Source organism: Sapajus apella, unplaced genomic scaffold (genome assembly GCF_009761245.1).
Source record: "Sapajus apella isolate SASKATOON/1434 unplaced genomic scaffold, GSC_monkey_1.0 scaffold43, whole genome shotgun sequence".
In the NCBI taxonomy this organism is placed as follows: Eukaryota; Metazoa; Chordata; class Mammalia; order Primates; family Cebidae; genus Sapajus; species Sapajus apella.
The window spans coordinates 19,832,379-19,854,983 of record NW_022436983.1 but is presented as its reverse complement, the minus strand read 5'-3'; the positions used below and the strand labels follow the sequence as shown (position 1 = coordinate 19,854,983).

Here is a 22,605-nt window from a genome sequence, read left to right as displayed (position 1 = left end):
TAGAAGAAAAAAGAGAAAAAATTGTTTGATGTGCTTGGATCACATTGTATGAATACATACAGGAGGTGGATGTTGGTGACAGTTGAGAATCAAAAGGTAACTAGTCACAGTTGGATTGCTTGAGGCCAAGACCAGTCTGGACAACATTGCATAACCCTGACTCTACTAGAAATACAAAACTCAGCTGGGCATGGTGACACATGCCTGTAATCCCAACTACTTGGGAGGCTGAAGCACGAGAATCATTTGAACCTGGGTGGTGGAGGTTGCAGTGAGCTGAGATTGCACCACTGCATGCTCCAGTCGAGGTGATAGAGTGAGAATGTGTCTCAAAAAAAAAGGGGGTCATCAGGAGCCAGAGCTGGAAGAAATTTGTATGCCCAGCCAAGGTGATGAGAAATGGCATGAAGCTACTAGGTAGTTCTGTAGATCTGCTTGGGGAGAGATGAAGAGACCCGGCGAAATTTGAAAGGGAGGAACAGCACTAGGCTAATGGATTTATTTTATTATTTATTTATGTTTGAGACAGAGAACTCTGTTGCCCAAGACAGAGTGCAGTGGTGCAATCTCACCTCACTCCAGCCTCACCTCCCAGGCTCAAGCAATCCTCCTGCCTCAGCCTCCCAAGGAGCTGGGATCACAGGGTGCCAATTTTTTATTTTTTGGAGAGATAAGGGTCTCTCCATCTTCCCTAGGCTGGTCTCGAACTCCTCAGCTCAAGCAATCTTTGTGCCTCAGCTTCCCAAAGTGCTGGGATTACAAATGTGAGCCACTGTGCCAGCCTGGATTTATTTATTTTTATTTTGTCTAAGTCTGCTTAGTAGGGAAAGGCTAACAGCTTTAAACTTTGGCCGATTTCTGGCTCAAGTGTTGCTGGAGGCTTCTGGGTTGCAAGATCCATTCTTCTCCTTCTTTCCCAAGGTTTGGGCTCCTTTCCCTTCAAGACCCGGAAGGAAATGCAGAGTCGGAAGGCTGAGAATGAAGCCTTCACCCTGGCTGACCTGAAGCAACTGCCAGAGCTGAACCCACCAGTGCTGATGCCCAGTGGGAATGTGGGGACTCCCCTGCGGGTCTTTCTGGAGCTAATCCGGGCCTGCCGTCTACCCCCTCGGATCATCACCCAGCTGCAGCTCCAGTTCCCCAAGACAGGTTCTTCCCGGCGCTACGGCAATGTGCCTTTTGAGTATGAGAACTCAGAGACTGTGAAGCATGAAGAGTTTGTGTATACAGCAGAGGGCGAGGAAATACCCCAGGGAACCTGCCTGGCAGATATACCAGCTAACCCCTGTGAAGAACCTGAGGAAGAAGCGAGGAAGGAAGAGGAAGAAGAGTCCCACTCAGATGATGTGAGTACAGTGTGCTACCCTGTCCTTGCTGACAACTGAAAGAGGCCAAAGGCATTAATAATACCACTCTTCAATTGTCTATTACAAGAGTTCTTAACCTGGTCCTCAGGAGGATTCCAAGGAGTCTGAGAACTCTCTCACAAGGAATGTAAAACTGCATTCGCATGTGTGTATCTGTATTTATTTATGGAGATGGTCCAGAGCTTTGTAGATGGGTCTCATTTTTCATTCCCTTGGAAGGGATATAAGGAAGGTTCCTTTTTATTCATTTTTTCTTTTTGAGACAGAGTTTTGCTCTGTCGCCCAGGCTGGAGTGCAATGGTGCGATCTCGGCTCGCTGCAACCTCTGCCTGCCAAGTTCAAGCAATTTTCCTGCCTCAGCCTCCCTAGTACCTGGGATTACAGCCATATACCACCACACCTGGCTAATTTTTGTATTTTTAGTAGAGGCGGGGTTTCATCATGTTGGCCAGGCTGGTCTCGAACTCCTGACTTCACATTCTGACTTTTCTTCAGCACCTGAGGGCCTGCAGGGTTTCAAGCCAGGAGTCATTCTATCATTCCACAAGTCCAGTCAAGTCAAGGCTAGTGTAGGATTCCAAAGGCATTCTAAGACGCATTTCCTGCCCTCAAAGAGCCTAAAATCTCCCCAAAGAGAAAGAACCACCATCTGGAGACACTGCACAGTGTGGCCACCCGGCTTTGCATTGCTGGCTTTGCTGCTCCCTCAGTGTCCTCTTTTGGACAAATAACTTTTTACTCCTCTGAACCCAGGTTTTGTCGTCTGTAGAATGAGAATAATGGTACTTATCTCACAGCGTTGTTGTGATTGATTAACGGAGCTCAGCTATGGGAAGGGCCTGACACACCGGAGACAGTGAGCGTTCTTGTCCATTCTTTGTGATGTCACATTAAAAGTCCTAAACAGTGTGTATTGATTAGTACTGAGAGTTCAGAGACTGGCGAGAGAGCTGTGGGCCTACACGCCGGGACCTTCTTGTAGGCTGTAGGACTGGAGGGACAAGGAGGGTTTAACCAAGTGGAGAAGAAAAGGGTGTGGGAGAGGAAAGTGGGTATTTCAGGCAGGGGAAAGACATGGCCAAAAGCACAGAGGTGAATTGGGCTTGTGGAGACTGGAGGAAACTATGTTGAGAATTATCAGAAGATGGAGACATGCTGGTCAACAGCCAAATATGTGCTACTGTTGGAGAAATTTGAAGGACTGGAGCTAAGGCCAGCCACACATGCCTCCTGTACCCTCAGCTTCCCTCCCTTGGGGCATGAGGTCAGGAAGCTCAGGCAGATCACCTCTCCCTGCCTTTTAGGATGATGACCGGGGTGAGGAATGGGAACGGCATGAAGCACTGCATGAGGACGTGACCGGGCAGGAGCGGACCACTGAGCAGCTCTTTGAGGAGGAGATTGAGCTAAAGTGGGAGAAGGGCGGCTCTGGCCTGGTGTTCTATACTGATGCCCAGTTCTGGCAGGAGGAAGGAGGAGGTAATAATGCTGGTACCCGGGCAAAGGCAGGGGTGACCCCTGCTGCCTTCTCTTGGGGCTCTCTGTTCCATACGGTAGATTCCCTAGTGGTGAGCCCAAACAAAAGGCTAGGGAACAGGCTGACCTTTATTGTATATGAGAGACCAATTATCCTTTTGAAGAGGAGGAATCAGTGAGATGAGGAGAAAATGCGCCCCCCTCCAATTCTGAATAACCCTCCCAGAGGAAGGATTTTAAAATACAAACAAGCTGGGTGCAGTGGCTCATGCTTATAGTCCCAACTACTCAAGAGACTGAGGCAGGAAGATCACTTGAGCCCAAGAGTTCAATGCTACAGTGAGCTATGATCACACCACTTTACTCCAGCCTGGGTGATAGAGTGCGACCTTCTCTAAAACAAACAAATGCCCCAAGTTTGTGTCTAAGTCTAGGTTTAACTCTGAATAGAACTGAGAGTCCTTAATGCACTCTGTTGGATGCTTTTATATCCCTGCAGATTTTGATGAACAGACAGCCGATGACTGGGATGTGGACATGAGTGTGTACTATGACAGAGGTACTGGGCAAGGAGTGGCAACACTGGGAGGTGAAACGGGTGTCCTGGCCTTGCAGTGACATTTCGCCAGAGCTAGCAAAGACTGAAACAAAGGACCATTCCCACTAAGAGGGTTCCTCTTAAAACATCTTTGGTTATGTACATTAAGTGCTAGTTTTGGACAGAGCCTTCTTCCTTTCTTGGAGGAGGAGGAGGAGGGACAGATAGCCCTCAGGAGCTCTGGGTCTGATGGTCAGGTCCTAGTAGGGTGGGATGGTCAGGAGCTCAGGCTCTAGTAAGGGTTTAGATTTTAGAAGAGAAAATGACCTGGGTGGGGGAAATAGCCAAGTGGGGGAGGGAAGAAGTCCTGGGTTCTAATCCTCTCTGTCATTCGTTGGCTCTGTTACTTTTCTGCACCACAATCTTCTCATCTGTATAATTGGGGAGAGCCATGGTTCCTACTTTTGGGGAGCTCCCAGTTAAATGAGAGAGGTAACACACCATTAAAATCAATAAATCAATCTTATTAGGGGGTCCTAGAAACCTGATTCTTCCCCCTCCTTCTGAGAGGGACGCTTCCATAAACATCTCTGGTTCCTCAGATGCTGGAGACAAGGATGCCCGAGACTCTGTCCAAATGCGTCTGGAACAGAGACTCCGAGATGGGCAGGAAGATGGCTCTGTGATCCAACGCCAGATAGGCACTTTTGAGCGCTACACCAAGGTGAGTGAGCACTGTGCCCACCCCATGGACACCACTATTTTCCTTCTCTACTTTCATTCCTTCTCCAATCCGCATTCCCCCTGCTCCCAGCAGGAGCCCCATTTCTTGAGTCTTGTCCCTTCATTCGGCAGGGCATTGGGCGGAAGGTGATGAAGCGGCAGGGCTGGGCTGAGGGCCAGGGCCTGGGCAGCACGTGCTCAGGGGTACCTGAGGCCCTGGATGGTGATGGCCAGCACCCCAGATGCAAGCGTGGATTGGGGTAAGTGTGGCCGAGGGACTTCCCTGGGGGCCTAAGCCTTTCATCTATGCCCTGGTTTCCCTTTTCCCACTGGTTTTGGCATGGGCGCCGGGTACTATTATTTCAAAAAATAAATAAATAAATAAAATTTTAAAAGTAGATCTATCCTTTTTTTTTTTTGGAGACAGAGTCTCTCTCTGTTGTCCAGACTGGAGTGCAGTGGTGCAATCTCGGCTCACTGCAACCTCCGCCTCCTGGGTTCAAGCAATTCTCCTGCCTCAGCCTCCTGATTAGCTGGGATTATAGGTGCAGCCACCATGCCTGGCTTAATTTTTTTCTTTTTAGTAAAGACAAGGTTTCACCATGTTGGTCAGGCTGGTTTCGAACTCCCAACCTCAGGTGATCTACCCAACTCCGCCTCCCAAAGTGCTGAGATTACAGTCGTGAGCCACCATGCAGTCTTCTGTTCCTGCATAACAGTTATGCTATCCTTGCAGCTAATCCCCTTCTGGTACTCTTTAGACAAGAATTCCGCTCCTCTCTCAAGATTTACTTATGGTTATGTGCTCAGAAATGCTCAAATGGGTACAACCATCACCAAGGATGGGATGGGAGGGCAGAGGGGAAATAAAATATGAAGCATCAAAAAAAAAAAAAAAAACTTAGACCTGGCTGGGCGCGGTGGCTCACGCTTGTAATCCCAACACTTTGGGAGGCTGAGGCAGGCAGATCAGCAGAGGTCGGGAGTTCGAGACCAGCCTGACCAACATGGAGAAACCCTGCTAAAACAAATTTTAAAAAAGAAAAATACTTTAAGGCTTAACAAGATCATTCATACCTTTTGTTGGAGGAATTTGGACTTGATGGTTGCTAGGAAGTCTGTAGTGACAGAAAGAAAATTTTATCTTAGGCCCCTTCTTGCTGGCACTGACTGTCAATGGATAGATAAGAGACCTGGAGAGCAAAGAACCAGATTTAAAACCTCTGTCTTTGGAAAAACCAGATATGTAGTAGCCATTTTCCCATCCTTTCCCAACCCCTTTACTGCAGTTTGAGAGCAGCCTTCTCATTGAGAGCCTGTTTTAATCCAGGTACCACGGAGAGAAGCTACAGCTATTTGGGCAACTGAAGAGGCCCCGTGGAAATGGCTTGAGACTCATCTCCACCATCTATGATGAGCCTCTGCCCCAGGACCAGAGAGAGTCACTGCTCCGCCGCCAGCCACCCACTAGCATGAAATTTCGGAGAGACATGGCCTTTGTGAGGGGTTCCAGTGCTTGAGACAGTTGTGCTTCAGACAGCCCCTCATTGCCTGATTGACGGGGTTGGGGGCTTTGTTGGTTGGAATCACTCATAGCTACGTGATGAGAACCCTCCGCCTCGGCCTTATCTACTACTGAAGCAGAAAGGAGTCTGGGAACAGCAGTCTTCGTGGCTGGTTCAGGGTGCTTTGCTCTGAGCCTGCCTGCCCGTTCTCTACCTCAGGGGCATTTTTATAAAAAGCTCCCTCCCCTACCATCGGATAGGGGTAATGACCACTTGTCTTTGGTCTCTACCCTAGTCTCTGGGCTTGCCCTTTGCCTCCTGCAAACCTTGAAAACTGTTTTGAGTGAGGCTATCAGACAGCCTTCCTTGGGGACTCTGAAGGTGTCACCACGAAGGCCAGAAAGAAGGGGAAAGGGACCTGCGCGAGGAGAGGATTTGTGGTGCTTGGAAGAGCCGGCCTTGGGCGGGCCGGGCCCTACACTGCCTCTACCCTCACCGGGTGGAACTCCAGCGGAGAGTCCGCCGGGGGGGTGGCCCGGGTGTGCGAGGTCATGGAAGAATAAAGACGTTTACTACTGGATCTCCCTTTCTCTTCTAATTCGAGTCTCAAGGAAGGTCAGAGAAATGCCGAGAGAGATTTTCCCTCGCAGACCCAATACTCGACCCATTCCCCAACAGAGAAATGCGGTTGCGCGGCCACGCCCCTCGGCGTCGAGCCACGTCTGCGCCGTGAGGGCGGGACTTCCTCTCCTTCTCCTGCCGTTTCCGACTCCGTCCGGAAATCGAGTTGGTCTAGTTAGTACCAGCCCGTTAGTTCCCCTGGCGCGACGCAGTCCCAGCTGTTCCGTCTCAGGCTAGTGAAGTTGGCCGCAAAGGAGGCATACGTCCTGGGTCTCTCGCCCTCAGTCTGGTCTCCTGCGCGGCTGCCCGCCCCGTTTTCGATCTGAGCTGACCTGCTCCGGACCGCGCGCGGGCCGCCTATGGCAGGGGCCGCTCCGACCACGGCCTTTGGGCAAGCGGTGATCGGCCCTCCGGGCTCGGGGAAGACCACGTACTGCCTGGGCATGAGTGAGTTCCTGCGCGCGCTGGGCCGGCGCGTGGCCGTGGTGAACCTGGACCCGGCCAACGAGGGGCTGCCATACGAGTGCGCCGTGGACGTGGGCGAGCTGGTGGGGCTGGGCGACGTGATGGACGCGCTGCGGCTGGGGCCCAACGGCGGCCTGCTCTACTGCATGGAGTACCTGGAAGCCAACCTAGACTGGCTGCGTGCCAAGCTCGACCCCCTCCGCGGCCACTACTTCCTCTTCGACTGCCCAGGCCAGGTGGAGCTATGCACGCATCACGGCGCCCTGCGCAGCATCTTCTCCCAAATGGCTCAGTGGGATCTCAGGGTGCGTCTCAGGCCGGGGAGGGCCATTTTGCAGATGGAGGAACTGGGACAGGGAGGAAAGATGCCATGCCCCCATGTCACACAGGGAGGGAGGGGCTGAGTTGCTTTGGAGTAAAACAGGCTTGAGTCCAAAATCTGGCTCTACTACTGACTCGCTGTGTGGTCTGGGTAAGTCTGTTCATCACTCTGAACCTCAGTTTACTCACGTGTAAAATGGATGTGTTAACAGCCAACTTGGCGATTTTTGAAGTATGGAAGGGGTTAATGTAGATAGTGGCATGGAGATTGTTTTAAGTTTGTGAGCAAAAGTAAATGAAAGAGTGGAATCAGATACCGTTGGATTTAAACATCTTGCCCACTGGGAGGCTCAGTGCAAGACATCTTGTTGAAAAAAAAAAAATGCTTCCTATTTTCTGGGAGAAGGAAACCAGGGTGGTTATTAGAATGAAACAGAGGCAGGAGGAGACTAATAGAAAAAGCTTAGACTTTTCCTCAAGCTCTCAGTTTGATAAGGAACTGCTGATCCCTGCTTCTCCAGGCCACTCTCACCCTGTCTCTTCCCTCCAGCTGACTGCTGTCCACCTCGTGGATTCTCACTACTGCACAGACCCTGCCAAGTTCATTTCAGTACTGTGTACCTCCCTAGCCACCATGCTGCACGTGGAGCTGCCCCATGTCAATCTCCTTTCCAAGATGGACCTCATTGAGCATTATGGGAAGCTGGGTAAGAGCTCCTATTCCAGGCAAAGAGCAGGGCAGCAGCTGGGCTAGAAAGAAGCAGACATCTCAGCTGAAAGTAGCTGCCTCTGGTGCCTTGCATGATGTGATTGTAACCACAGGCAGGTTCGGACTCTTGCCCATTTATTTTGTGTTACTCTGTGCTAGATACTGTTGTAGATTTTGTAGAAGAGAGAGCTACAGATGGTGTTAGGTGTTACAAAGGAACTAAAGTGATTTGACAGTGACTATTCGGGAGTGAGGTGAGTAAGCTTTGAAGTAAAACAGGCATGAGTTTAAATTCTGGCCCTGCCACTGAATTACCATGTGATCTGAGTAAATCAGTGCATCTGTTTGGACCTGAGTTTCTCACTACTGCTCTGAGGCAGTGGCATCTGAGCTGAGACTGAAATGGTGAGAAGGAGCCGGCCAAGGGAGGACTGTTCTATGCAGAGGCACCAGTAGGGGTAAAGGCCTTGTCTTAGTTAGTTTGTGCTGCTGTCACAAAAATACCATAGACCAGATGGCCTAACCAATAAATATTTATTTCTCACAGTTCTGGAGGCTGGTAAGTCCAAGATCAAGGCACAAGCAGATCTGGTGTCTGGTGAGAGCCTGCTTCCTGGCTCCTAGACAGCCGCCTTCTGTCCTCACAGAAGGAGGCTATATTCTCACCTGGCAGAGAGACAGAGAAGGGATGGGAGGCCAGGGACAAAATAGGGAAGACTGAGGTAGAAGCAGGATGGTCCGAGGCAGGATAATTGACTAGAGTCCAAGTGGCCAGCATTTTTTTCTTGACAAATTAGTACTCTCCTGAACTGGGGACATCGTTCTCTAAATAGCATCTTTAGCCACAAAGGAACCTAGAGAAGACAGATAAAATGACCAGCACATGAGCAGCGGGTAGGTTGTTGGGAAAGGGAGGTGTCAGGACCTTGTCCAGGGAGGCCAGCTAGCTTCTAGACTGGACGTAGAGTGATACAGAGTCAGCTCACTTGAGGATAGACCTGCCAAGGAGCCCAGACACTTAAGTTTTCTGGACAGAAACAGGCCACTAGAGGGAGTTCCACCTTACTTCTTTTAGTGGGAAAAGATTTATAAAACTGAATCGGAGACCTCAGCATCATGTAGTCCTTATTTTTATTTATTTCTTTTTTTAATCTTTAATTTTTATTCCTTTATTTTTTATATTTTATTTTATTTTGTTTTGTTTTATTTTAGTTTTGAGATGGTGTCTTGTACTGTCGCCTGGGCTGGAGTGCAGTGGCGTGATCTTGGCTCACTGCAACCTCTGCCTCTCAGGCTCAAGCAATTCTCCTGCCTCAGCCTCCTAAGTAGCTGGGATTACAGGCTCCCACCACCATGCCTGGCTAATTTTTATATCTTTAGTAGAGATGGGGTTTCACCATGTTGGCCAGGCTGGTCTTGAACTCCTGACCTCAGGTAATCCACCTGCCTTGGACTCTCAAAATGCTGGGATTATAGGCGTGAGCCACTGCGCCCAGCCTATTTGCAAGTGTTGATCAAGCACTTCTCTGTACTAGACACTGGGTTTATAGCATTTAATCTTCACAACAGTCCTATGAAGTGGGTACCTGCCTGTATAGCTATAAAATAGCAAAGCCAGCAGGTAAAACCAAATGCCTTTTTTCTTAGTAACTTCATTTTACTCTGTCAACAAATATTTGAGTGCATGAAGACAAAGGAAAAGAAGAAAAATGAACCTCGTCTTCAGGTCTTGATCCTGATACTAGTTGTTCCTGAACACTGGTTTCTCTCTTTAGCCTTCAACCTGGACTACTACACAGAGGTTCTGGATCTCTCCTACCTTCTTGACCACCTGGCTTCTGACCCTTTCTTCTGTCACTACCGCCAGCTCAATGAGAAGCTAGTGCAGCTCATCGAAGACTATAGCCTGGTCTCCTTTATCCCTCTGAACATCCAGGTACTGGAGGCTAAGACAGGAATCTGACAGTGCCTGGGATTCACCAAGCCAAGGGCACAGGAAGCTCTGAGGGCTTAAACAGGGGTCTTTGCCCTGAGTCAGACTGTCACCAAGTAGCCCTAGTTTTAGGACCAGGGGCTGCTATAGGGGCAGAATTCCAGTAAAGAGAATGGACAAACTTTTGCCCTGTCTATTCTGTGTTGCTGGATCCTCTCTTCACATGTTCCCTCCTCAGTGTGAAAATCGGTGAGTTTAGAAAGTCATCAGCAAGAAACTTGACCAGGACCAGCGACAAGTCTCTTAAGCCCATTCAACTGGGCAGCTGCCTGTTGACTTTGCAAAATGGCACCCAACTGCTGTGCCTCTCACCTTCACCCACCCTGCAGCAATAAGCTGGGAGATCCAGGTGCATGTTAGATTCGTTTCTGCAGTGGGCAGACTTGAGCTAACTTGTCTCTTCCCTTCCTAATGCCACACTTTTCTGATATGAGGAGGTGAACTCTATAATATGAATCCTAACAGTTACCTATTTATGGCTTTCTGTGCTGGGCACTGTGCTAAGGACTACACATACATAATTTTGCTCTGTCCTTTTCACCATGTTATATATAGACTGTTCGTATCACTGTATGTGGATGAGGAAAAGATTTGTGTGTGTGTGTGTGTGTGACAGAGTCTCCCTCTGGTCACCCAGGCTGGAGTGCAGTGGTGCCATCTTGGCTCACTACAAACTTCACCTCCCAGGTTCAAGCGATTCTCCTGCCTTAGCCTCCCAAGTAGCTGGGATTACAGGCATCTGCCATAATGCCTAGCTAATTTTTTGGGTTTTTTTGAGATGGAGTCTTGCTCTGTCACCCAGGCTGGAGTGCAGTGTTGCGATCTCAGCTCACTACAACCTCCGCCTCCTGAGTTCAAGTGATTCTCCTGCCTCAGCCTCCCAAGTAGCTGGGACTACAGGCACGTGCCACCACACCCGGCTAATTTTTGTATTTTTAGTAGAGACGGGGTTTCACCATGTTGACCAGGCTGGTCTTGAAATCCTGACCTCAAGTGATCCACCCGCCTTGGTCTCCCAAAGTGCTGGAATTACAGGCGTGAGCCACCCACACGCAGCCCAGTTATAGATTTAAAGCATACATATTTATTGAATGTCTACTTAAGAGAAGTATTGTGCCAGGCACGGGGAATACTACAACATTCCCTGGCCCTAAGGGGTGCTTAGTCAGGTAGAGGAGCCAGGTGAGTTAATAGGCATTTATTACATGGTAGGGATACCCTGTGCCATAGGCATAAACCCAGGGGACTATGGGTGTGCATAGAGGGGCTTATGTGTTCTAATCTGAGTGAGTGGTGGTCAGGAAAAATGGGGTTTATCCAGCCTCTAGGAACATGTAGAACTGCTCCAGGCCAAGGAAGCTACATGTACAGAGGCAAGTTGGAGGAAGGTATATTTAGAGATTGCAAGCAGTTTTACACACTTCTGTTTCACTCACAGAACTGTTTCTCTCCTTCCTGCTCAGGACAAGGAGAGCATCCAGCGAGTCCTGCAGGCTGTGGATAAAGCCAATGGATACTGTTTTGGAGCCCAAGAGCAGCGAAGCCTGGAGGCCATGATGTCTGCTGCAATGGGAACTGACTTCCATTTCTCTTCGTATCCTTGCAACCTTCCTGGCCATAGCAGAGAGAGTGAGACATGGGGCTCAGGAATGGCCACAGGAGGTGCAGTCATCATCCCTGTTGGTGACTGATTTTTTTCCTTTTTTTTTTGAGAGGGAGTTTCGCTCTTGTCCCCCAGGCCGGAGTGCAATGGTACAATCTCAGCTCACTGCAACCTCTGCCTCCCGGGTTCAAGCAATTCTCCTGCCTCAGCCTCTTGAGTAGCTGGGATTACAGGCATGTGCCACCATGCCCAGCTAATTTTTGTATTTTTAGTAGAGACAAGGTTTCACTATGTTGGCCAGGCTGGTCTCAAACTCCTGACCTCAGGTGACCCACCCGCCTCTGCCTCCCAAAGTGCTGGGATTACAGGTGTGAGCCACCACACCTGCCTGTGGATGACTGATTTCATGTTGATCAATTGGGCTTCCTGATGACTGTCTTTCATGTGCAAAGGTGGTCCCTTGCCTTCAGAGTTGGTTGTACTGAGGACAAGGGAGGATATTGATCAATAGGAGCAACAAATACAGAGGCCCAGATATGAAAGGTGATTGGTCATTTGAGAGAGATGAAGGAGGTCCAGTTGCCTGGTATGTTGCATGTGAACAGGAAAGGAAGTTGCAGGGGTGCAAGCAGGGCTGCCGAGGGAGGGTCCTGAGTCCCCTACTAAGGAATATGGACTTCAGTCCATTAGTGGGCATTGGGAGCCAGTATTCAGCCAGTATTGTTGAACATGATGTGACATGATCAGATGCACGTTTTAGAAAAGCTCTTGCACTTGTGGAAAATGCATTGAAGGGATGTGACTGAGAGCAGAAGAGTTTTACAGTTTTGCTAGGGAAGCGTTGAAAGATTTGTAGTGAGAATAGATGAGTGTGGATTGGAAAAATACTAAGGAGATAGACTATAAGAGTCAGTGACTAAATGGGATAGATGGAGCTGGAGCAGAATTTAGCTTCCCAGGTCTCTGGCTTAGACAGTGGGCAGGTGGATGTACTAATCACTGAGGCAGAAAAGGAGAAAGAAGCAGGTTTGTCACATGGATGAAAAGAACGGGAGCTGGCAGATGTGCTGTGTTCAGGGGTCCATGGGACATCCAGAGCTGTCCAAGAAGCAGCTAGACTTTGGAGCTGGGTTAGTGAGGCTGGAGCCATGGTCATGGGTAGGTGTCCATCAGGTCACAGAGGCTACGAGTAAAGCAGGATAGGAAAGTCCAGGCCCTCTAGGCTGATGCTGTCACAGATTCAGCATTTACACAGGATGCTGGAGACAAGAGGGACACAGAGTCTTTGGTGTAGAGGAAAATAATTCCAGCCAACACTTACTGATCTATGTCAAGTCATATGTAGGAAACAAAGCTCACGGGGAAGGGGTTGGAGGAACGAGTTATAAACGATGACAGAGTGTGCAGTCCCTGATGAAGGCGCTAAGGAGCTGCCTCACACCTGCAGTTCATGTGGGCCAACTGGACTGCATGCAATCAGCAAAAGAGGGGAGGAACAATTTTTTTTTTTTTTTTGAGACGAGTCTCGTTCTTGTCGCCAAGGATGGAGTGCAGTGGTGCAATCTCAGCTCACTGCAACCTCTACCTCCCAGGTTCAAGCAATTCTCCTGCCTCAGCTTCCTGAGTAGCTAGGATTATAGGCACCCACCACCACACCCGGCTAATTTTTTGTATTTTTAGTAGAGACAGGGTTTCCCCATGTTGTCCAGGTTGGTCTCCAACTCTTGATCTCAGGTGATGTGCCTGCCTCGTTCTCCCAAAGTGCTGGGATTACAGGCATGAGCCACCACGCCCAGCCTGCAGTTTTTATATTTATTTTCTAGAGGCAGGGTTTTGCTTCTTTGCCCAGGCTGGAGTGCAGTGATGCAATCATAGCTTAATGCAACCTTGAACTCCTGGGCTCGTTATCCTCCCACCTCAGCCTCCCAAAGTGCTGGGATTACAGACGTGAGCCATCGTGCCCAGCTGGGAGGGGCAATTTATATTTAGTGGCAAAATCTTGGCTCCTTGCAATCTCCACCTCTCGGGTTCAAGAGATTCTCCTGCCTCAGCCTCCCAAGTAGCTGGGACTATAGGCACATACCACTGTGCCCAGCTAATTGTATTTTTAGTAGAGACAGGGTTTCACCATGTTGGCCAAGATGGTTTTGATCTCCTGACTTCATGACCCTCCCGCCTTGGCCTCCCAAAATGCTGGGATTACAGGCCTCAGCCACCGTGCCCGGCCATTTATTTTTTGAGACAGAGTCTCACTCTCTTGCCTAGGCTGGAGTGCAATGGCGCAATCACAGCTCACTGCAGCCTCGACCGCCCTGGGCTCAAGTGATCCTCCCACCTCAGCCTCCTAAATAGCTAGGACTACAGACGTTTTCGACCACGGCCAGCTAATTTTTGTAGAGATGGGGTTTCACCATGCAGCCTAGGCTGGGAGGAGCAATTTAAATAGTGTTGTAATATTTTGTACACCATACACATGGTTCCCAACTTACGATGGTTCAACTTTATGATGTTGTGAAAGCTATAGTCTTGAGTAGAAATCATACTTTGGGCACCTATTAACCATTCTTTCATTTTTAGTACAGTTTTGAATAAATTACATGAGATACTCCAATACTTATTATAAAATAGGCTTTGTCTTAGATGATTTTGCCCAACTGCAGACTAATATAAATGTTCTAAGAATGTTTCAGATAGGTGAGACTAAGCTATGATGTGTGGTAGGTTAGGTGTATTAAATGCATTTTTGAATTAAGATATTTTTGATTTTGGATGAGTTTATCAAAATGTAAATCCATCGTAAGTCAAGGAGCATCTGTACGTTACTTTATATGTTTATGTAGTACATATATACACACACACACACACACACACACACACACACACACGATTCTATTCACAAAACCGTGCATGCTTCATTTAACAAACAATTTAAGGAATTTTCAAGCGTATTTTTAACCATATACATTTGTGCTGATTTTAGATTCTGCCCAACCCCCTAAAGGTTCAACTGCTCTCTGTAAGAGAGTAGGGACTGATACAAAGAAGGGAGTGGTCAGCTCTGCTGAAGGGTAGGTGGGTAAGAAAAGCTTCATGGAGGCCAGGCGTAGTGGTTCACGCCTGTAATCCCAGCACTTTGGGAGGCTCTGGCAGGTGGATCACGAGGTCAAGAGATTGAGACCATCCTGGCCAACATGGTGAAACCCCATCTCTACTAAAATACAAAAAAATTAGCTGGGTGTGGTGGTGTGCACCTGTAGTCCCAGCTACTTAGGAGGGGGTGAGGCAGGGGAATCACTTGAACCCAGGCGCGGAGGATGCTGTGAACTGAGATTGTGCGGCTGCACTACAGCCTGGGCAACAGAGCAAGACTCTCTGTCTCAAAAAAAAGAAAAGCTTCATGGAAGCGTGGCACGTGAGTTGCATCATTTTAAAGTGAGGGTTAGCCAGTCTAATGAAGAAGGAAAGGGAATTCAGGTTAAAGAGAACTATACACAAAGGCATAGGGATTCAAAGTTGTCACAGGTTTCGAGAGTTGCAAATAAGATGGCATGGGCCAAGTGTAATGGCTTCATGCCTGTAATTCCAACACTTTGGGAGGCAAAGGTGGGTCCCAAAGGAGGATCACTCAAGGCCAAGCAACAGGGGCTCTGAAAGTGATAGGCCCAAGCTCCTTCTCCCGGGATGGGTTGGAAGAACTGTTCAAACCTGGTTTTGCTGGTATAGAATCTCAATTTCTGACTTTGGAGTCATTTAGAACAGCCATGGCTTCCTAACATAGCCAACCTAGCCATGGCCAACCCCCGTCTCCTCGTCAAACCCCAGACCCAGACATCGTCAAGATTTGAACACCCTGGGTCTAGATCCAGAGCATCTCCAGTCCTTTGATCCTCAGCAGTGTGTGGAAGAGGCAGATAGCAGAGCATTTGAGTCTGGATGTTTCTGGAGGCTTCTCATACCCAATCCCTATAATTATGTGGAAGAGAAGGATGGACATGGTTGGAGGGTAGGCATTAGTGGAGGTCAGATTCTGCCCAGACCAGCTCCCCATCCTCTGCCTATGCTATCAGCCTTGACACACCCTTCCTCAGCACACTGGGCATCCAGGAGAAGTACCTGGCACCCTTGGACCAGTCAGTGGAGCAGGAAGCCATGCAGCTATAGCAACAAGGTGGACCCTGGAGAGCAGGATGCATAACCCAGCACTGGGAAAGTGGAAGCTCCTGGCTGCAGAAAGTACAGGCTGCAGACCCAAGAGCAAGTCCTCCCAGCCAGAGCCGGCAGGTTGGCAAGGGGACGCTCAGCTCTGCAAAGGACTTCTGGCCAAAAGCCAGACATGGGACCAAGCAGATCACCCACCTTGCTGTCAGTGGTGTCCGTGAGCTCTGGGCCCTGCCACCAGAAAGTTGAACACTGGTCCAACTCAGGCTGTGGTGGAATGTGCTATAATACAAGACTCTTTTCTACTTTTTGTGACTTCCAAACTTTTCTTGAATCCTCCAGGCCCAGGGGTTTGGGGAAGAATGAGGGAATGTTACCTTCCCTTGGAATAATCAGTATTTCCCCAAAGCATAGGATTCATCATACTAGAGGATTCACATTCAGCCTTCAGTCATGTGTTTTTATTGATCTTCAGTTTTTGGTTTTGAGGTTGGTTGGTTTTTTAAAAGATGGGGTCTCGCCATATGGCCCAGGCCAGACTCAGTTTTATCAGAGTCTCAAGTTTCAGCTTTCACAGGCAACACTTCCCAGCTAGACCTTTATTAATGTTTTATATTCATTGTATTTGTTTTAGGGTTTTATTCTGTTTTTGGCAAGTGTTAACTAGTTTTCCATTTACAGTAGTGGCTAAAAGTTTACAAAAATGAAATACAAGGCTGGGTACGTTGACTCACGCATGTAAGCCCAACACTTTGGGAGGCCAAGGCAGGCAGATTATTTGAGGCCAGGAGTTCGAGACCAGCCTGACCAACGTGGCGAAACCCCATCTCTATAAAAAAATATAAAAATTAGCTGGGTGCAGTACCTACAGTACTAGCTACTCGGGAGGCTGAGACAGGAGAATCGCTTGAACCCGTTAGGCGGATCACCTGAAGTCAGGAGATCAAGACCAGCCTGGCCAAAATAGTGAAAGTCCCACCTCTACTAAAAATGCAAAATTAGCTGGGTGTAGTGGTGCACGCCTAGAATCCCAGCTACTAGGGAAGCTGAGTCAGGAGAATTGCTTGAATCTGTGAGGTGGAAGTTGCAGTGAGCCAAATTGTGCCACTGTACTTCAGCCTGGGTGACAGAGCAAGACTCTGTCTCAAAAAAAATAAGTTCTGTAGAGAAAAATATTAATTATATAATTTGGCAGTTGCTATGGAAGTATGGCAGAAATTAAGAGGGCTTGAAGTTTTCTTTGCTCTTCTTGCAACTGGCTGGATTCTGTTTATATATTTTTCAACCAGTAGGTGGCGCCCCAGCCTTATTTTTTGCACTTGTCACTTGGTGGCAGAAGGAGCAGGACTGATGGCCTGGGATAGACTGTTACACCAAGTCTTATTTGCATACATTTGAAGTTTTTTGTTTTTGAGACAGTCTCACTCTGTCATCCTAGCCAGAGTGCAGTAGCACAGTTTTGGCGCACTGCAACCTCTGCCTCCAGGGTTCAAGCGATTGTCCTGCTTCAGCCTCCTGAGTAGCTGGGACTACAGGTGCATGCTACCACACCCATCTAATTTTTTGTACTTTTAGTAGAGATAGGGTTTCACCATGTTAGCCAGGATGGTGTCGATCTCCTGATGTCACGATCTGCCAGCCTCGGCTTTCCAAAGTGCTGGCATTACAGGCATAAGCCACTGTGCCCAGCCTGCATTTGGACTTTTTTTTTTTTTTTTGAGATAGAGTCTCACTCTGTCGCCCAGGCTGGAGTGCAACGGCACAATCTTGGCTCACCACAACCTCTGCCTCCCAGTTCAAGCAATTCTTCTGCCTCAGCCTCCCAAGTAGCTGGGATTATAGGTGCCCGACACCACACCCAGCTAATTTTTCTATTTTTAGTAGAGACAGAGTTTCACCATGTTGGCCAGGATGGTCTCCATCTCTTGACCTCATGATCTGCCCACCTCAGCCTCCCAAAGTGCTGGGATTATAGGCATGAGCTACTGCGTCCAGCCTGGACCTTTTAACACTTATGAAGTGGTTGGTTTTTTGGAGTGCTTCCACATACATAATCCTCATTAGAGATGGGGAAAATTAATAAGCCATTACGCACGCTACAGTGAGAAAGCAGAAAGATGAGGAGTTTGAACTTTGCTCAGCCTGGCTCTCTCATAACCCATTTGCTGACTAAATTGTGAGTGTCCTTCCTTTGGTATACTTATCGGTGAAAAGTCACAGCCCTTGTCCCACAGGTTTTGCAACCAATCAGGAGAAAGAAACTAGGCACCTATAAAGTACTACTCAATCATAGTTCACTGGTGGTTTGGGCAGCTGGCAAATTCATTTTAGGGACATCTGTTCTGAAACAGCATTGAAATAGGACTGATTGACTGTGCTTTGCTTTCTGCTTTTGGCAGCGAGAGCCAAAGGCAGACGAATGAAGGACTATGAGGAGGCCACTGTGGCTGGAACAGTATGAAAGCAACCTCAACTCCCACGCCTGGCTGTATAGGGTCTAATAACTGGGTGCTGCTTCCCAGCCTCTTTCATCTGAGAAGTTCAAAGCACCTCACCCCTATTAACACCCCACAGAGTAGGTAGGAAGTACTACTAGAGCATGCCAGGGAAACTGAGGCCAGGAGGCACAGCCTGGGGCTAGCTGTGAATCACCTGTGGGTCCTGGAGCCCAGGAATCCTGACGCCCAGGCTACTGGACAAATCCTTCATCAGGGCGTGAGGGTGGGTGCTGTGCTTTTGAAAACAGTACCAACGGCTATGGCCATGGGTTTTGATGCTTGACCATCACGGAGGCCCCAGCTATCACCAAACAAGCCAGATGCTGAAGGCATCCTTTACAGCTTTATGGCCTCATACACAAACACCTTCAGCATTTATTTTCTGCAGCCATGGAGTACAGATGGGTGGAAATAATCCAAAGCCTTTATTTTCAGGCCATGGTTTGACACCAAGGGTATTTTCTTCCCTAATAAATGTAGCTTCTTTCTACCTTCCACTGGGCAGCAAAATGATTTTCTGTTCTCTGCGTATCCTGAGGGGATGGAGAAAAGACAGCACAATGCAGAAAGGAAGATGTCTGGGCTCCAACTGAGGCCTGTTTGGTGTGAAATGTCTAAGGTAGAAGAAAGACCATCCTCTAGTATGGCTGGCATGTGGCAGTCATCCTTAAGATTTTTTATTTTATTTTTTTTGAGATGGAGTTTCGCTCTTGTTGCCCAGGCTGTAGTGTAATGGCACGGCCCACTGCAAACTCCACCTCCTGGGTTCAAGCAGTTCTCCTGTCTCAGCCTTCTAGATAGCTGGGATTACAGTCATATGCTACCATGTCCAGCTACTATTTTGTATTTTTAGTAGAGACGGGGTTTCACCATGTTGGCCAGGATGGTCTCTATCTCTTGACCTCGTGATCCACCTGCCTCGGCCTCCCAAAGTGCTGGGATTACTGGCGTGAGCCACTGCACCCGGCCTGTTTTTTAATTTCCTAATAAATATAGGAAAGTAAAAAACTTAGAAAATGAAAAGAAGGCCAGGCACTGTCACTCATGCCTATAATCTCAGGACTTTGGGTGGGCAAGGTGGGCAGATCACCTGAGGTCAGGGGTTCAAGACAAGCTTGGCCAACATGGAAAAACCCATCTCTACTAAAAACACAAAAAAGTTAGCAGAGCATGGCGGTGCACACTTGTAATTCCGGCTACTCAGGAGGCTGAGGCAGGAAAATCACTTGAACCCGGGAAGTAGAGGTTTCAGTGAGCCAAGATTGTGTCATTGCACTCCAGCCTGGGCAACAAGAGTGAAAGTCTGTCTCAAATTAAAAAAAAAGAAAAAAGAAAATGAGTCACCCAGAATCCCATAGCAGAAACTTTTATGCAGTCATCTGTTTAAAAGAAAAATAAAATTTATATTCAAATGTATATTTTTTGTATTGTTTTCTCATTTCTGTAGACACCTGGAGATATTTTGTGTATTCTTTCAGTCTTTTTATATACCTAGGGGTGGATATTGCATTTATATAAGTGAGATATTTTATAATTGTGTCGTATCCTGCCCTTTTCAGTTTATACCATTCTATGTAATAAATAGAATTCCTATAATTTCAGCACGAATTTTAACAGGCAGGGGAAGTAAATAACCTTTTTAATGTTACGATGGTAATAGTCCGTGGTTTGGCTATAACATTGTTTACCTATCCATACTCCCATGGTTAGCCTACTACTAGCCTACAAGTCATCACCAGTTTGCACTTTTGTAAATAGTGTGGTGATTAACATCCTCGTACCCAAATCATTGTCTGAGTCTCTGAATTTAACTTAGGAGATAATCCTAGAAGTGAAATAACTGACATGTTCCAGGTTCTGGATTCATGTGGCCAAAATGTTTTCCAAAAAAGGTTCCACTTTAAAACTCACTGAAATCATTCTCATCTCCAGACCTCACTTGACAATTTTTTTTTTCTTGACAATTCTATACAACTTCTGGAGGGAGGAAACGCCCTCTGAGTGCCTTAGAAAGGACCTTCCTGGTCATCCCTACTAACCACTGACATTAGGTTATATGCATGTCTTGGCTCTGAATTGGAGACCTCAACAATTAGACGATAGTGTAGAATTGACAGAACTTAGCAGGGACCACAGGTAATTGGAAAGGTTTCCAGCCTGACGGAGGCTTAGGAGTGAGGGCGAGTCCCTAAAGCCCACAGAGCTGAAGCACATCCAGTCTGCCTGGATTAGCAAAACGCTCACCCGATGGTGGCTGAGAATATAGGAAGTATGGTCCCATTAGGAGCTGTGGGAAAGAGAAAGGGAAGGTCGATTTGAAGAATTCTCTGTCTCCTTCTCAAGAATCCCTAGGGGGGAGGTGAGTGGCTTCAGACCCACCCAAGCATTATTAAGACCCACGCCAATTTTGAAAGTAGTGAAAAGGCCCAATTATCCCAGAATCCTGGAGGGAAATTTTTTTTTGAGACAGAGTCTTGATCTGTTGCCAGGAGACTTGCTCTTGCGCAATCTCTGCTCACTGCAACCTCCACCTCCTGGTTTCAAGCTATTCTTCCGCCTCAGCCTCCCAAGTAGCTGGGACCACAGGTGAGTGCCACCACACCTGGCTAATTTTTGTATTTTTAGTAGAGACGGGGTTTTACCATGTTGGCCAGGATGGTCTCGATCTCTTGACCTCATGATCTGCCCACCTCAGCCTCCTAAAGTGCTGGGATTACAGGCATGAGCCACCGTACCCAGCTGGGAAATTCTCTAGTAAAACACTAGTCCTCTCCTCTCTCTCTTCTCTTGTCTCTGGCTTTTGAGCCTTTACTTACCCAGCCTGATCTGTGCTGTTCACTCTCTTTTCCTGTCCCATTTAGAAGGAGGTGCAACACATACCTCCATCGCATCAGGCCTGCCAAAGACGGGGAAAGCCATGTGCCTCATTTCAAGCCTACTGTGACCTTGTCCAGCTAGGGATCTAAATCCAGGCAACATGAGAAGCCCAGGTGGGCCAAGACAGGGGCAATGACAGGATGGGGTGGGGATTTAGAAGCCAATTGAGGTGGAAAAAGACAGTATTGGTGTAAAATGCTCTGGATGAGAATACACAGCAAGGGTCTTTTTTTCTTCTCATTCTAAAACTCTGAAGTAGTTGTGGAGGAGGAACATGAGAGGCCCCTTCACAACCATCATAGCCATGCCAAATAAACATGAAATCTTTTTTTTTTTTTTTTTTTTGAGATAGGATCTCACACTCTCACCCAGGCTCACTGCAACCTTCACCTTCTGGGCTTAGGCCATTTCCCACCTCAGCCTACTAAGTAGCTGGGACTATAGGCCCATGCCACCATGCCTGGCTAATTTTTGTATTTTTTGTAGAGATGGGGTTTCGCCGTCTTGCCCAGACTAGTCTTGAACTTCTGAGCTCAAGCTATCCTCCTGTCTTGGCCTCCCAGAATGCTGGAATTATAGGCATGAGCACCCGGCCAAATGTGAGGTCTAATGCCATGTAAATTTGCTTCCAGGAATGTCCTCTAGTGCCTCCCTTTGCACTGAATTGTCACCTCCAAGTTCTTCCTATATATTAATCCTGGACCCTCCACATTGCTTTGTGGAGTCAGAAACAGCAAAGAAGGGAGATTGGGACATGGGTTAAGATTTTTCTCAACTTTAGCCAGGCACGGTGGCTCAGGCCTGTAATTCCAGCACTTTGGGAGGCCAAAGCGGGTGGATCACGAGGTCAGGAGATTGAGACCATCCTGGCCAACGTGGTGAAACCCCGTCTCTACTAAAATACAAAAAAGTTAGCCGAGCATGGTGGCATGCACCTGTAGTCCCAGCTACTCAGGAGGCTGAGGCAGGGGAATCACTTGAACCTGGGAGGCAGAGGATGCCTTGAGCCAAGATCGTGCCACTGCACCATAGCATGGGTGACAGAACAAGACTCTATCTCAAAAATAAATAAATAAATAAAAATTTCTCAACTCATAAATCATGCAATCTCAGCAATCTCAGAGGTCACATAATTTTTTTTTCCGAGATGAAGTCTCACTCTATTGCCAGGCTGGAGTGCAATGGTGTGATCTCAGCTCACTGCAATCTCTACCAGCCGGGTTCAAGCAATTCCCTGCCTCAGCCTCCCGATTAGCTAGGACTACAGGCGTGCACCACCACGTCTGGCTAATTTTTAGTATTTTCGTAGAGACGGGGTTTCACTATGTTGGCCAGGATGGTCTCAATCTCCTGACCTCGTGATCTGCCCTCCTCAGCCTCCCAAAGTGCTGGGATTACAGGTGTAAACCACCGTGCCTGGCTTTTTTTTTTTTTTAAATGGAGATGGGGTCTCATTACCCAGGCTGGTCTGAAATTCCTGGGCTCCAGCAATCTGCCTGCCTCGGCTTCCCAAAGTGCTGGGATTACAGGTGTGAGCCACCTCACCTGGTTACATAATATTTTTTTGAGCTAAAAGTCACTCCTCTATAGTCAGACAAGGAAATCTCAGATTAGCTTTACTCTAGAGGATAAAAGGTAGAAAATGTCTCCCTGCCTTTTTTCTTTCAATATTTACTGAATACCATAATATGTATTCAATGCTGTACTTAGCCACTGATTTGAAGACTTGATGCTTTTCAGTCCTGGATTTC

General features: G+C 47.9%; 2 protein-coding genes across 2 annotated transcripts in view; both read left to right on the top strand.

Moving 5' to 3' along the window:
- The window catches only part of GPATCH3 (G-patch domain containing 3), an 8,679-nt gene extending 2,490 nt beyond the window's left edge, over positions 1 to 6,189 (top strand). The window contains exons 2-7 of the mRNA XM_032300988.1: positions 922 to 1,346; positions 2,672 to 2,846; positions 3,343 to 3,402; positions 3,984 to 4,105; positions 4,237 to 4,364; positions 5,435 to 6,189. Coding sequence (XP_032156879.1) covers positions 922 to 1,346; positions 2,672 to 2,846; positions 3,343 to 3,402; positions 3,984 to 4,105; positions 4,237 to 4,364; positions 5,435 to 5,624 — 1,100 coding nt within the window. The 3' untranslated portion in view covers positions 5,625 to 6,189. The remainder of the gene's footprint in view (positions 1 to 921; positions 1,347 to 2,671; positions 2,847 to 3,342; positions 3,403 to 3,983; positions 4,106 to 4,236; positions 4,365 to 5,434) is intronic.
- A 124-nt stretch (positions 6,190 to 6,313) lies between these two features.
- GPN2 (GPN-loop GTPase 2) lies at positions 6,314 to 15,789 on the top strand. Its single transcript, XM_032300989.1, has 5 exons — positions 6,314 to 7,000; positions 7,567 to 7,723; positions 9,501 to 9,661; positions 11,182 to 11,312; positions 15,410 to 15,789. Exons 1-5 carry the CDS (start codon positions 6,590 to 6,592, stop codon positions 15,480 to 15,482), a joined length of 933 nt encoding a protein of 310 aa, XP_032156880.1. The 5' UTR covers positions 6,314 to 6,589; the 3' UTR covers positions 15,483 to 15,789.
- The last annotated feature ends 6,816 nt before the right edge of the window (positions 15,790 to 22,605 follow it).

What these genes read in the sequence shown, in the direction of transcription:
- GPN2 (XM_032300989.1), top strand. Translation starts at nt 6,590, where the DNA reads ATGGCAGGGGCCGCTCCGACCACGGCCTTTGGGCAAGCGGTGATCGGC. An exon ending in TGGCTCAGTGGGATCTCAGG is followed by an intron (nt 7,001 to 7,566) that starts GTGCGTCTCAGG and finishes TCTTCCCTCCAG; the next exon opens with CTGACTGCTGTCCACCTCGT. An exon ending in ACTGACTTCCATTTCTCTTC is followed by an intron (nt 11,313 to 15,409) that starts GTATCCTTGCAA and finishes ACCCTTCCTCAG; the next exon opens with CACACTGGGCATCCAGGAGA.